This window comes from Rhododendron vialii, chromosome 11a, assembly GCF_030253575.1.
Source record: "Rhododendron vialii isolate Sample 1 chromosome 11a, ASM3025357v1".
Lineage (NCBI taxonomy): Eukaryota > Viridiplantae > Streptophyta > Magnoliopsida > Ericales > Ericaceae > Rhododendron > Rhododendron vialii.
The window spans coordinates 24121567-24134461 of NC_080567.1; the positions used below are offsets into that span (position 1 = coordinate 24121567).

Below are 12895 nucleotides of genomic sequence, written 5' to 3' on the forward strand. Positions count from 1 at the left end.
TGGATCGATGTATCAGCCGAAGGAATGAAGTCCCAACAGATGTTCTTTTTCACACCAGAACAAACAGTAAATTAGAAGATCAAATTACTATGATTTAAAGTACAGAAACATAAAAATAGACAAACCATAGGCCCCTGGGCCTCGCCATCTTGATCCTTCAGTTGCTTGATTGCTTCGGATTGAGGGTGATTGACTGATTTCCTTCTCGAAACCCTAGGGTTAGGATTTGTACTTCGGGGTTTGATTGCTCGAATTGCGGTTGCCTTTTAGATGTTAGGGTTTTTGTATGGGAGATATGGGAGAGTATTTCTGTAGAGTTTCGTGGCTATTGGGGGTGAATTGTGTGTATAATTTTGAAACCCTAAAGGTCCTTTATATAGGCACCAGATGACATCATTCCAACCAATTATAATGCATAAATTAATAGAAAAGTATATATGCATAAGATCTCTTCTCAGAATCTCCTTTCATAGCCCGAAAGAATCAGAATTTGTCAGCTAGGGTTTTAAGCATCGAATCAAATGATTGACAGAACATTCTAAAATCTGGAAAAAGGACGATCTGGCAACCAAAGGATCGATTTGGCGGCTGAAGGATGGTTTTTGCGGGCGAGGGATCAATCTCTCAGGGAGAATATTTTCAAACAACATATTTCACGGGTGAAAAAATGAAGTTGGGGCGTGAGATCAATGTTACAGCCGAAAGATGTTTTTTCCTAGGATATTGTATTTCTATCTGAAAGGCTATATGGCTCTGAGTTGGGTCCCCTAAATGGCTAAAAGTACTCACCAAAAGTCAACGTGTTTATGAGAAGTCAGTCATCAATCACTGTATCCATTCATCATCGGGATGGTCCCCAAGGTGGGACTTTGAAATAATCGTTAGGCCAAATTGGGGTGTCTACAGATGTCCCTTTTTGACTGAACTTAGACGGATTGCGAGACATGTTTAAGTAAGAGTCAAAGCCGTAAAACAACTTCAATTTGGTCGAACCACTATTCCAAGGGTTTTTGAAAAAGGTTTTAGTTATGGTCGGGTTAGGAGGCTGCCTAAGTATTCCACAAGGGAAATTCAGACCAATTGTAGTTCGGGCCAAAAATAAAAAGTTAAGAAGGTTAGGGACAAAAGATGTACCTTTGGGCTTTAAAAACCGTAGTGCAACGTACTTGGGCTACGCTAGGATTTTAGCGAGGAGTAGTTGAAGGAGCGCAGAGCTGCCGGGGAAGTATTGGCGGAGAGCATCCTCAGTATTTTAGGGTAGATCAGTACACAACGGGTAAGTCAGTTGCTTTTTATGATCATCCTTACTTTGACTGAGTGGAGCTTGATTGGGTAGCCCATCCTTGCGAATGAGCTTGATGGAATTGATGTAATTTTGGGGTGGAATCCAAACCATCTTCTGGAGACAATTGGACGCCGATTTTGAGATATGACGGCATGGAGCAAGTAACTGGAGTGTGGAGCTTGAGGAGACAGAACCGAGGCGTGGAGCCGGTTACAGTCATGAGGTGAGAGCCTGAGGAGTCGGAGCTTGGAGCTTAAAGTGAGAGAACCGAGGCACAAAGCCGGTTACAATCATAAGGCGAGAGCCTGAGGATTGGAGCTTTGAGCGTGAAGTAATGGAACTGAGGCGTAAAGCTGGTATCAATCATAAGAGGGTCAGAGCTTAGAGCTTTTCTATTTCTCACAAATTTTGGCATAGAGCTAGAGGATTGAGGCACGGGACCGATCAATAAAACCAAGGCACGGAGCCGGTTGATTGTAGGATTGACCTGTTTCATGAGAGAGATACAAAACATAGCATGTATATGATGATGGTTAGATATGAACAACTATGATGATGATGATGTAGACTCGATGTTGACAATGGTGATGCAATATGTGCACGGGCCTGTGCGTGTGTGTTGTTTTAAGCGTAAAACTTCTTTCAAGTTCTAAACTTGAGCATTCACAGCGTAGAGCTTGAGCATTCGGAGGATAGAATCCGAGCATTCAAAGTACAGGCTTTGAGCATCTAGTACACAGTGGTTGGGCATTCGAAGAGCTTACAGCATTTAAAGTATAAACTTTAAGCATTTAAACATAGAGTTCAAGCTTCCAGTATGTAGTGGTTGGGCATTCAAGTGCAGAGCTTGAGTATCCAGTACACAGTGGTTGGGCATTCGAAGATCTTCGAGCATTCAAAATTTTGGTACTTTGAGCATTCAAGCATAGAGTTTAAGAACATATGATATCTTGGTGATCGTGGCATGGAGCCTGTTGAGATAGTAGGCATAGAGCCGTTGAACTAGGCCTGTCAATGGACCGGATTCGATTCGGATCCGATCCGAAAAATTCGATCCGGATCCGGATCCGATAACATCGATCTGATAATCCGATAATCCGAATCCGGTAATTCAATACGGATCCGGATCGGATCGGATTAAATCCGTTATCAATCCGAATCCGAACTTTATTTTTTTTTTAAATTTTAAATTTTTTTTTAAAAATAGTAAAATTTTTATTTTGAAAAAAAAAATGTTTAAGAAGTTGTATTTTTATTTTTATTTTCTATTTTAAAATTTTTTTCGGAAAATAATTTTTTTTTGAAAAAAAATATTTTTTTTTTGCTAAAATTTTTGAAGTAAAAAAAGTTTCCGGATCGAATTCGTATCCGGATTTTTCGGATCCGGATTACCACTATCGGATTTGAGTCTTATCGGATCCGGATCGGATTGTGTCTTATCGGATCCGGATCCGGATCGGATCCGGCCCATTGACAAGCCTACGTTGAACTTGTGGGCGTAGAGCCGCTGAGTTTGTAGGCGAAGCGTCGCTGAGTAGTTTGATGGTAGTGAGTTCATGGGCGTAAAGCCGCTGAGTGACTTGAGCACAAGGCTGTTGAATGAGCATGGAGCTGCTAAGGCTTGAAATAATAAGTTGTGCATAGAGCTTTTGAGTAGCTTGAACTGCTAGGTGGTCAGGAGTTGCAAAGCTACTGAGATAACGGGCACGGGGTTGTTGAATTGGTGAGCATGGAGATGGTGAGCGCAGAGCTGCTGAGTTTGAAATAATGAGTTGGATGGAGCTATTGAGATCATGAGCATAGAACTGCTGAGTGAGTGAGCATAGGGATGCTGAGATGATAAGCTCGGGGCTTGTCTAATGAGCGAGTGTAGAGCTGCTGAATGGTTGAGGTGGTGGGCACAGAGCTTGCCAAATGGTCAAGACAGAGAGTGTGGAGCTGCTAAGTAGTGATGGGTGCAGGGTTGCCGAGTGATAGTGAACATAGAGCCGCGGAGCTTGGAATAGAACTGTTGATGGAGCACAGAATGTGACGACTGTTGTATTTTCAGAGTGCGATAATTAGGGCATGGATCCTGAGGTATCGAGGATCCTTGGGCTTTGAGAGTAAAAGGTTGGAGTTCAGAATCCTTAATGGTTAAGTGACCAGTAATCGGTGAACTTGCTACCATAGAGAGCTTTGGAAAATTCCAGATGCAGGTTCAATGCTAGTGCTTGAGATTCCATATGCTCGAGGATGCCCCCAAGGCTAGTTTTGATTACATTACATTTGCTCAGGAATGCCCCCAAGGCTGATTCAAACACATACACATCTGGTCTTATTGTGGTGAGAAATGGGAGATGTTGTTGAGCTTTCAAACAGAAGAGTGAGATGGGACTATAAGCGAGATGCTTCGATCTGTGCAAAGTTGTCGCCATTTGGGAGAGAGAGATCGCAGATTGCTGCCATGGATGGTTAGAAAGAGAGGGGGTGAATCGAGGGAGAACAAAGACGAAAAGCAATACACAGATCTAGGTTAATGGTGTACAGGATAGTGGGCACATGGATGGCTGAGATAACTTTGCCACTAACTAATGAATGGCTGGGATTAAAATGCAAAATACAGAATGTAAAGGTTTGGGAAGTGTTGTATCTGTTCGGTTCGGTGACATTCGGTTAGTTTTACTCCTAAACCGAAACCGAACCGAATTTATTTATTTTTCAAAATGTAAAACCGAACTGAAGTACTCATAAAACCGATCGAAATTGAAAAAACTGTTCGATTCGATCGGTCGATTTGGTTTTTCGATTAATATTTTCATCCCTAGGCTTCCCTTGACAAGGATAACCATTTAAATTTTTCTTCGTAGATCAATACTAGCATTTTAGTTGGGGGAAGACCTTGATTGCTACTTGCTAGTATTACTTAATAGACTGAATTAGAAATTCAAAGACTCCGCTACTTTAAGAGTTTTGAATTTTAGATTTTAATCATTATCTTATTTATTTATGATCATTATTTTCATTTTTATCTTTTCAGTTATTATTCTATTTCCTTCTACACTAATTACGTACAAATCCAAAATCCCAATTCGTAGCAGAGGGTCAAAACAGGCAAGGGAGATGTTGATGGAGCGCCGGACATGCATGGATGAGATGGGAAACAAAGAAGAGAGAGAAAGAGTGAACGGGCACGAGTTTAAACTGGGGCAGAAATGTCCCACTGGCTGCATCAAAAGTTATGCGGCAATTTGGATTAAAAAAATGCAACAGTATTTTTTTTTTGTCTTTATTTATTTTAAAAAAATTCGCATTCGTTAGTTTTGAATCAATTTTTTTGACTTATTGATTTGTCTCAGTGAGAGGGATCGACAAAAGTAAAACAATTTGATCGAAACTCATAATTTTTTTTAAAAAGACAAAGATAAAGTAAAAAAATTGTCTTATTGACTTATTTTTGTCTTTATTTAAAAAATTATAAATATCGATCAAATTTTTTTACTTTTTCGATTTCTCTCATCGAAATGAATAATAAATCTCAAAAGTTTAAAGCATAACAAACAAATGCAAGTTTTTTTAATAAAGACAAAAAATATTCACTCATATTTTTAATCCAAACCCACAATCTCTCCTGTCCTATTCTTAAAAAATTCAATTTATCCGTTCGGTAGCACGGGAACTAGGCCTGTGCCTGTGTCCCAAAACATGCGCATAAGGGTGGGACCCTAGAACAGAGAGAGAATCTCAACATTCTACAACAACCATCCATTGCATATTCCTTTCCCATCAAACCCTGGCATAAGTCACTGGTGTTTGACGATAAATATATTAGAAGATAAAAAAAATATTGTATTTATTTTTGTGTACTTTATATACTTTTTAATATACATTTACATATTTACTATTATCAGCCCATTAAGCTAATTTTAAAATTTTTCCAAGTATAATACCAACAGAGTTGCTACCTGCACAGACATTTTGCACATATATTTTATGGGATCTATTACGAGTCTCACATAAATTATTCAAGCCGTTCATTAAATGTAAAATATTTTTTTAAAGGTTAAGACAAAAAATTAACTCAATCTGATACTTAAAAGTGCTCGATTCAATTATCTAACTTTTTATTTGAATTTCAAAATAATAAAAATTAGATGATTGAATCAAATACTTATAGCCGGATGGAACTGATTTTTCGCTTCAGTCATTGTCTTACATTTAATTAACTACTCGAATCGTTTGTTTTGAAATCCACGGTGGACTCTACACATTAATCTATGCACCATATGTGTGCAAAATGTACATGGCAACCGACTTTATGTAATAGTAGCAGTGCTGCTACACACACAGCAATCTATGTATAGATTGTGTACAGATTGTATTGCAGGGCTTACTACGGGTACCACACAAATCATCTGAGTCGTTCATTAAATGTAAATATTTTTTCAAGGGTTTCCGTAAAAAATAAACTCAATCTAATACCTATAGGTACTTCATCCAACTATCTAACTTTTCATTCAGATTTCCAGATAATGAAAAGTTATATGATTAGATCGAGCACCTAGAGATATCGGATTGAGATTATTTTTTACGGGGACCCTTGAAAAAATGTTTTACATTTAATGAACGGCTCGGATGATTTGTGTGAAATCTGTGGTAGATCCCACAATGAAATCTCTGCACTTGTATGTGTGTGTAGACTCTCTGTAATACTAGTAACCTCAAGGAACCCCACCAGCACCAGCCACCAGGTCCACCACCACACCCTGGCCCCATTAAATTAGTACTATTTTAGTATTACCACATTAAATTAAATACTATAAAAAATACCAGTAGCGGATTATGGAGCGGTGTTAATCTTTCGAATGCTCAATCTCCGTTCTGGGTTCTGTTCTGGTTAATTTTTCTCGGCGTACGTAACAAAACCCTGTCCCTGTTTCTAACTTCTTTATCACCAAACGATGGTGAAATGTGAAGGATCAAATGCATAATCTGTTCCAACTTTTTACGACATACTATTTCTAAGAATTAGCAAAAAAAATCCGCGACCAGAGAAATCCCTCCTCCATTAACGGGTCAAGGGTTTCTGGGTTTTGGTCTTGCTCATTCTTTCGGTTGTCGTTTTCTGATTCACATTGTTTTGCTGCTTCTTTTTTTTTTTTTTTTTTTGGTTTTTCCAGCGGCATTTGGGATTTGAGGACGTGGGTCGGTCTCGGATTGCATGCCAGGTTTTCGTTGAAGGAGGACGTGGGTCGGTCTCGGATTGCATGCTAGGTCTTCGTTCAAGGAGGACGTTATGAAGAAGAAGACAGGGAAAAGGACTGTAAACAAGGAAGAGATCTGTGAGGATTGGTGCTTTGTTTGCAAAGATGGTGGATTGCTATTTACTTGCGACTACAAGTGAGTTTTTTTTTTCCTCTCTGAAAAAGACCATTGCTTTTGTCTTTGAAAAGCATTTTGGGGATCTTCAAAGAGAAACAGACGGACACTTTTTTAGGATCTCGCCCTTAGACATGTGGGCCTTCGCAGCTTCAGTTCAATGATTAAAGAAAAAAACTCGTTCATTTAGTATAGATGTTGGATGTGGTTGATATATTTTTTTAAAACCGTTTATGCTGCATCTAATTTTTTATGATATAAATGTCATTCGAAAACAAATCAATTTATATTCAATGAACATGATTTTGGACTTGCTTGATGGTCTAAACGAGTTGTAAGAAGTAAATGGTTCAGATCGTCAAAATGGGTCCGGAAAGGGCCCACAAAAGTTTGGTCCGAGACGTCCTTGGGACTGAATAGGAATCCAATCCTTTTAGGTGACATGGACGAAATTGCTCCATGTGCATGAATGGTATTCTTGTCTTAGCATTCTCGCAGAAATGGGGAGTCTGGGCCACAACCTGTCATGCTCTGCCTTGAAACGGGCATTGCAACGAGCCCTAAAATGTGATTCGATCCATTCACTTCATCGATCTCGACGTGTACAACATGTGAAAGTCGGGTTGATTCAACAATTGGAAACCTTGTGATTGAATCATATATATATTTTAAATAAATGAACAGCAAGTTTGGTTTTGAAAGCATGCTGCCAAGATAGCATGGTTCAATCAGTCAGTTTCCAATGTTCAGTCAACTTGATTTGTAGCAATATTGTTCTACGTGTTGTGTTCTACGGACTGAACGATAGGGATAGCCTATTCGGGTTCAGGATGAAGCGCCGCTCCCTACCGCATACTCACATGGTGTTGAGAAAATGGGGTGTCCAAATGAGTAGCCTCCCAATGATGAATTGTTTATTTTGATAAACATGTAGAATTTTTTTTCTATGATGAGGGTGTTCAGGGCTTAGTCTTGACATGAAGTCCGTCCATTTCACGTAAACAAGTCATCCCCGGACCTAAACGCTATGTAGAAACTAGTGATTATCTATGGGCGAAGGGGTGACTGCACTCAAGAAGTTTGGAAACCTTAACGTTAACTAACAATTTGTAATATAACCATGAAATGACAATGGTTCGCATCCCAAAACCATGCGAGCGCACCTGCAAATTCAAAAAGTCCTAGGTCCTTGGCAGCCACCTCAAGGTACAGAGGAATGAGAGTTCAGTTAACCATGCTTGACCTATTCGAACTCGAGAAAATTACTGCCCGCATCCTGTTGACATTGCAAAAACTCAGTAAAACATCTATAGCAGTAAATTTGTAAAGGTTTGTGCTAACAAGGTGCCAAGAAAGGGGAGCCTTAAGGTATACTTTTCACACATTCCAATTACTTCTACGTGTTTCCAAGTATTTCATACTTGGCCGGGCTGGTCATTAGCAGTTCATATACATATATTTATATATTAATGTACTTGTTATGTTTATTTTTTTGGAAAGCCGAATCATATTTAAATGTAGTGTTTCAATATAAGAGGACTACCAGTTGAATGTTTTACAAGTTCTGTTTTTAAACACAGAATATGAATTTAAAAAAAAAAATTGAACTGGGGGAAAATTTCTTTAGTTTGAAGACCTCCCAGATGTCTCAGTTGTACAATGTGGTTTTTATGTTATAAGATAACCCATATAATCACAAGATGCGGTTGGGTGAGGGTCTTATGACACGAGGACAAGAGTTTTTGAGTCAGGTATCCTATTCATACCCTATAATTTGGGATGTAGTACCAGCTCCTTTGCAATGATATGAAGATCGCATATTTTTATGCTCCTCGTATTAATGATTGGTGTCAAGGCACTTGGATGCCTAGTAACATCCTTGGAACAGATTTCTATTGGTCGAATGTAATTATCTTAATAAGTTCTTTTGAAGAGCATTATGCTAATTTACAAACTGACCTTTCTTGAAATTTACAAGGAAAAGGATGGGAGGTTAATATTGTTTGTAAAATTGTTAGGCAAGGCATTTTGCTCCCAGAGGCGAAGGTTTAAGTTGTTTTGATTTGAAGGTGGTTTTTTAACAGAAATGCACAGAAGTGGAAAGAATAATAGATAACAGAAAATCGTATGCCCGATTTTTTCTCATCCTTATATCATCCATGACCATTTTGTGTTACTATGACTATCTGGATTTAAATATGGACATTTGGTCTTGTCCTATGCACCACTACCTTATTACTTAACTGTTGTTGACTTCTCCAGTGTTGATTATGCATAAATATGCAATGCTTTAGTCCTGTATGATGCATGTGCATTATAGGCTACACCATCAAACAGTGAAAGGATAAAGAAGCACCGACACCTCTATGAAGGTGACATGTAGTGTCAGACACCGACAGGACACGACCTCATCGTCATTCCCTGTCATTTTCACATATAGATTTAAGAATTGTTGCATTAGATGATGTGTGTTTTTCATGCATGAATTGATGGACTTGATTTGTCCTAATTGATAAAAGGTCTGTACTATTATTTTTTATGGCCTGGCGCAACGGTAAAGTTGTTCCATTGTGACCTGGAGGTCATGGGTTCGAGTCCCAGAAACAGCCTATCTATTTGCAGGGCAGGGGTAAGGCTGCGTACATCAACCTTTTCCCATACCCCACAATGGTGGGAGCCTCGCGCATTGAGTTTGCCCTTTACTATTATTTTTTATGAAATTATGTCAATGACATATCATTGCTTAAGTTATGAAACATATGCTTCATTTCAATCTCAATTAGTGCTACGTCACATTTTTAATCATAGCTATGATATGATTCGATGTAAACGGACTACAATAGTAGATAATTCTTATTTGTTTAACGTGTCTTGTACCAACATTGTCTAAAAATTTCTTGCTCAGTGTTCGTTTTGTGTCCTTGTTCGTGTCATGTCCATACTTAGTTGAAAGGTGTGTGCTTCAAAAATTAAACTTACCTCAGGCATAAGCCTTTCGAAACTGCAATGGAGAAAAGCTCAAAAGAGATCCATGTTGAAGTATAGATGAATTAAGAGAAACAAAAGTTTCCTGAGGAGGTAGAGTCACCAATACATAGATTAAAGCTTTCTTTTCTTAGTTTTTTTTTGGTACTAATCCTTTGGATGATGGGTTACGCTTTATGGTTTGATTGGACACAGGTTGGCCTTATAATAGAGCAGACCTCCAGGGCCGTTGTGGGATATTATTGCCCAAGTTTGTAGTTTTATCACATATAACCAAAACCCAGTGACATTTGGCTTTGTTTATGCTTGAAGGAACAAGCTTCGCCATTGCATTCACATCTATGTGCTTTCGTATTTATTTTTCTGAACCGAGCTGTGTGTCTGTTTAAGTTTCTGAACATGTTTAGCTGTCTATTATTACTCCTTTATTTGTAGCCTATTGATTCATGGGGACTTTTTATTTTATTGAATTATTTTCCATTATTGATCATGAAGTAGTTTTATTTTGTGTAATCATTGTCAAATGTACTGGTTCAGGCAGTGTCTAAAAGCTTATCATGCTCGATGCGTGGGAAAGGATGAACTATTTTTCGATTCCGGGAACCGCTGGAGTTGTGGTAAGCCCCTTATATTTGTCTGCAGTTTTCTTTTCTCTTCTTGCATGCCATTCACTGGTTCTAATAGAATCTTGACTTTCGAAGTAAAAACGGGGCACTAATTGCCAGATGTGGCAAAGGTTTATTTCCCATCCTCAATTATCTAAGTTTTCCTATTCCACATGTCTTGGAGAAGTAAGAAAATTTGCTCTTTATGGAAACTCCATTTCCTAAATATTTAATCTACTAGTTATGTCATGGAATTTGTGACTGAAATTGAGAAGATTTCATAAATATAGTTTTGCAATGATATAACATCCTCTTCCACATAACAAGACTTTCATGACGAGACTTTCAACAGTCATTGCTATTTTTCAGATCTTATTCTAAAAACTAAAAGAAGCCTTATCTGGCCTTATGATGTTAACTTATTTTCTCGTACTTCCAAGACGGTGCATATTGTCATAACAGCATGCAAAGTGGCAAACTAATTCTCATTTTGTATTTCAGAATGGCATTCTTGCTTAATTTGCCACAACCGCTCAAAGTTTCATTGCTTTTGCTGCCCGAATGCTGTGTGCAAACGCTGCATGATTAATACGAAGTTTTCATGTGTTAGAGGGGAAAAAGGATTCTGCAATCACTGCTTAAAGCTTGCCCTACTTTCAGAAGAGAACGTTGATGTTGACTCTGATGGGGTATGACACTTCTTTCTTGGTAATATGTTACTAATCAGTTTGAGTTGCAAAATGAATCATTTTTGATTGGTACTAAGTTCTTTAATTTGGTTATGGATAATCTCCTTTTTGTGGAGACAAGATAGAAACCTACTTATGATCTTCCAAGAAGCTAGCCCTCCACTTAATTCATGTTGCATTAGACATAGCGTATAACTAGTTGAAAATGTATATGCCAACTCTATGTTTGTCTTAACTTCTAGTTCTAGCTGTGGGTTGCGATGGTTTTCTAAATGCTGGTAAATTAAATGGAAAAAGGAGTTTCCTCGTTTGCTTGACATACCTACTTGTAACAACTGACTCAATATGAAAACTTTAGATGTTAGATAACTTTCTTATTTCTATCCTCACCGATGACCTCACATTTGGTCAGGCTCTCCTCCATTAGACACTAAACACGTGCAAGTATTTTAATTGTTAGGCATGTGGTGAGATTTGAGCACAAGAACTGTTGCGTGCTTTGATATCATATTAGATAGTTAAGCGTGAATTCATCTAAAAGATTAAGCTGTCAGAGAGGGTGGGTAATATTATTATTTGTATCTTCAACAATACCCACCTAAAATTTACTCAAGTAACATGTAAGATACGATGTTTGAAATTGTTTAAGACGAAATGATACGTAAAGTGGGCTGTTAACAAATCCTACTGTGATCCAAGTCACCCAGTAATGGTCTCGATTAAGATCCAATTATGCCTAACATTTGTATGTTTTTTGTTTTTGAATAGTAAGAAAGAAGACTTCATATGACATAGAAAAAGCAGCAAGAGTTCAATTAATAAAAGCGGGGGACAAGGAATCCACATAAAACAAAATGAAGAATAAACAAACGACAAACGAGGAATCTACAAAAGGAAAAGAAGAAAAGTCCAATAGCCAGTTGCAATTTTTCACCCACACCCGGGGGGGCTTTTCTTATTCGTTCAAAGGATGAGTTTTGCTGCTTATTCTCCAATATCTGCTTATTACATTGCAGGAACAGGTAGACTTCAAAGATCGAGACACATATGAGGGCTTATTCATGGAATATTGGGAGATAATCAAGAAGCAAGAAGGCTTGACTTTGGAGGATCTTCGTTTTGCCTATGCTCAACTGAAGAAGGGTGAAAACATTAAGTCTGACTATGTAGTCGAATCTGAGGAGGATGAAGATATTCAATTAAGATCTGATTACGAGGATGAAGATGATGTAGAGGAACGCAAACCAATGAAGAAAATAAAGAAATCCAAAGGGCAGCAACTTGTGATGAAAAGGAAGGTAGTGTCGAATAAAAGAGAGTTCATCGGTTGGGGTTCAAAATCCCTCATAGATTTTCTTGCATCAATAGGTAAAGACACAAGCACAGAATTATCACAAGTGCAGGTGTCTAGTATCATTACTGCATATATCAACGAAAACAGGCTCTTTGACTCTGAGAGAAAAAGGAAGATTTTATGTGATGATAGACTGAAATCTGTTTTGGGGAGGAAAACAGTGAACCGGAATAAAATACATGACCTCCTGGAGCCTCATTTTGTCAACAACCTAGAGCCATCAGAGGATGAATTTGAATACAGCTCAGAAGATAAGGATGAAAATGTGTTGGTGGCCTGTAAAAAGCAGAAAAAATTGAGTACATGTAGGAAAATCCAGGAAAAAGAGGAGGTGTATAATGCTCCGCAGAGCTGTTTTGCTTCCATCACTTCTGAAAACATTAAGCTTGTCTACCTGAGGAGGAGCCTAGTGCAGGAGCTATTGAAGCAACTTGGAAACTTTGAAGGCAAGTTACTAGGAAGCTTTGTCAGAGTCAGATCAGAATTCATTGACTTTACTCAGAGAAGTTCTTTTCAGCTTCTGCAAGTCACAGGTTTGTCTTGGTGAATATATGATAATCAAATGATCTAACTGGAATATTTCTTCCTATTAGTTGCCCTTTTTCTTCCGTGCCTTAAC

The 12895-nt window shown here is 38.2% G+C and overlaps 1 protein-coding gene across 6 annotated transcripts in view; it reads left to right on the forward strand.

Moving 5' to 3' along the window:
- The first annotated feature begins 6043 nt into the window (after positions 1 to 6043).
- Positions 6044 to 12895, forward strand: part of LOC131306613 (uncharacterized protein At5g08430-like) — a 30218-nt gene continuing 23366 nt past the window's right edge. The window contains exons 1-6 of one of the 6 annotated variants that reach the window (XM_058332965.1): positions 6045 to 6176; positions 6445 to 6492; positions 6539 to 6664; positions 10166 to 10245; positions 10735 to 10922; positions 11939 to 12809. In XM_058332965.1, the coding sequence (XP_058188948.1) occupies positions 6561 to 6664; positions 10166 to 10245; positions 10735 to 10922; positions 11939 to 12809 (1243 nt within the window). In that variant the 5' untranslated portion in view covers positions 6045 to 6176; positions 6445 to 6492; positions 6539 to 6560. Of the gene's footprint in view, positions 6177 to 6444; positions 6665 to 10165; positions 10246 to 10734; positions 10923 to 11938; positions 12810 to 12895 lie in introns of those variants that run through there. The other 5 variants (XM_058332966.1, XM_058332964.1, XM_058332968.1 and 2 more) reach the window with 5 other exon arrangements.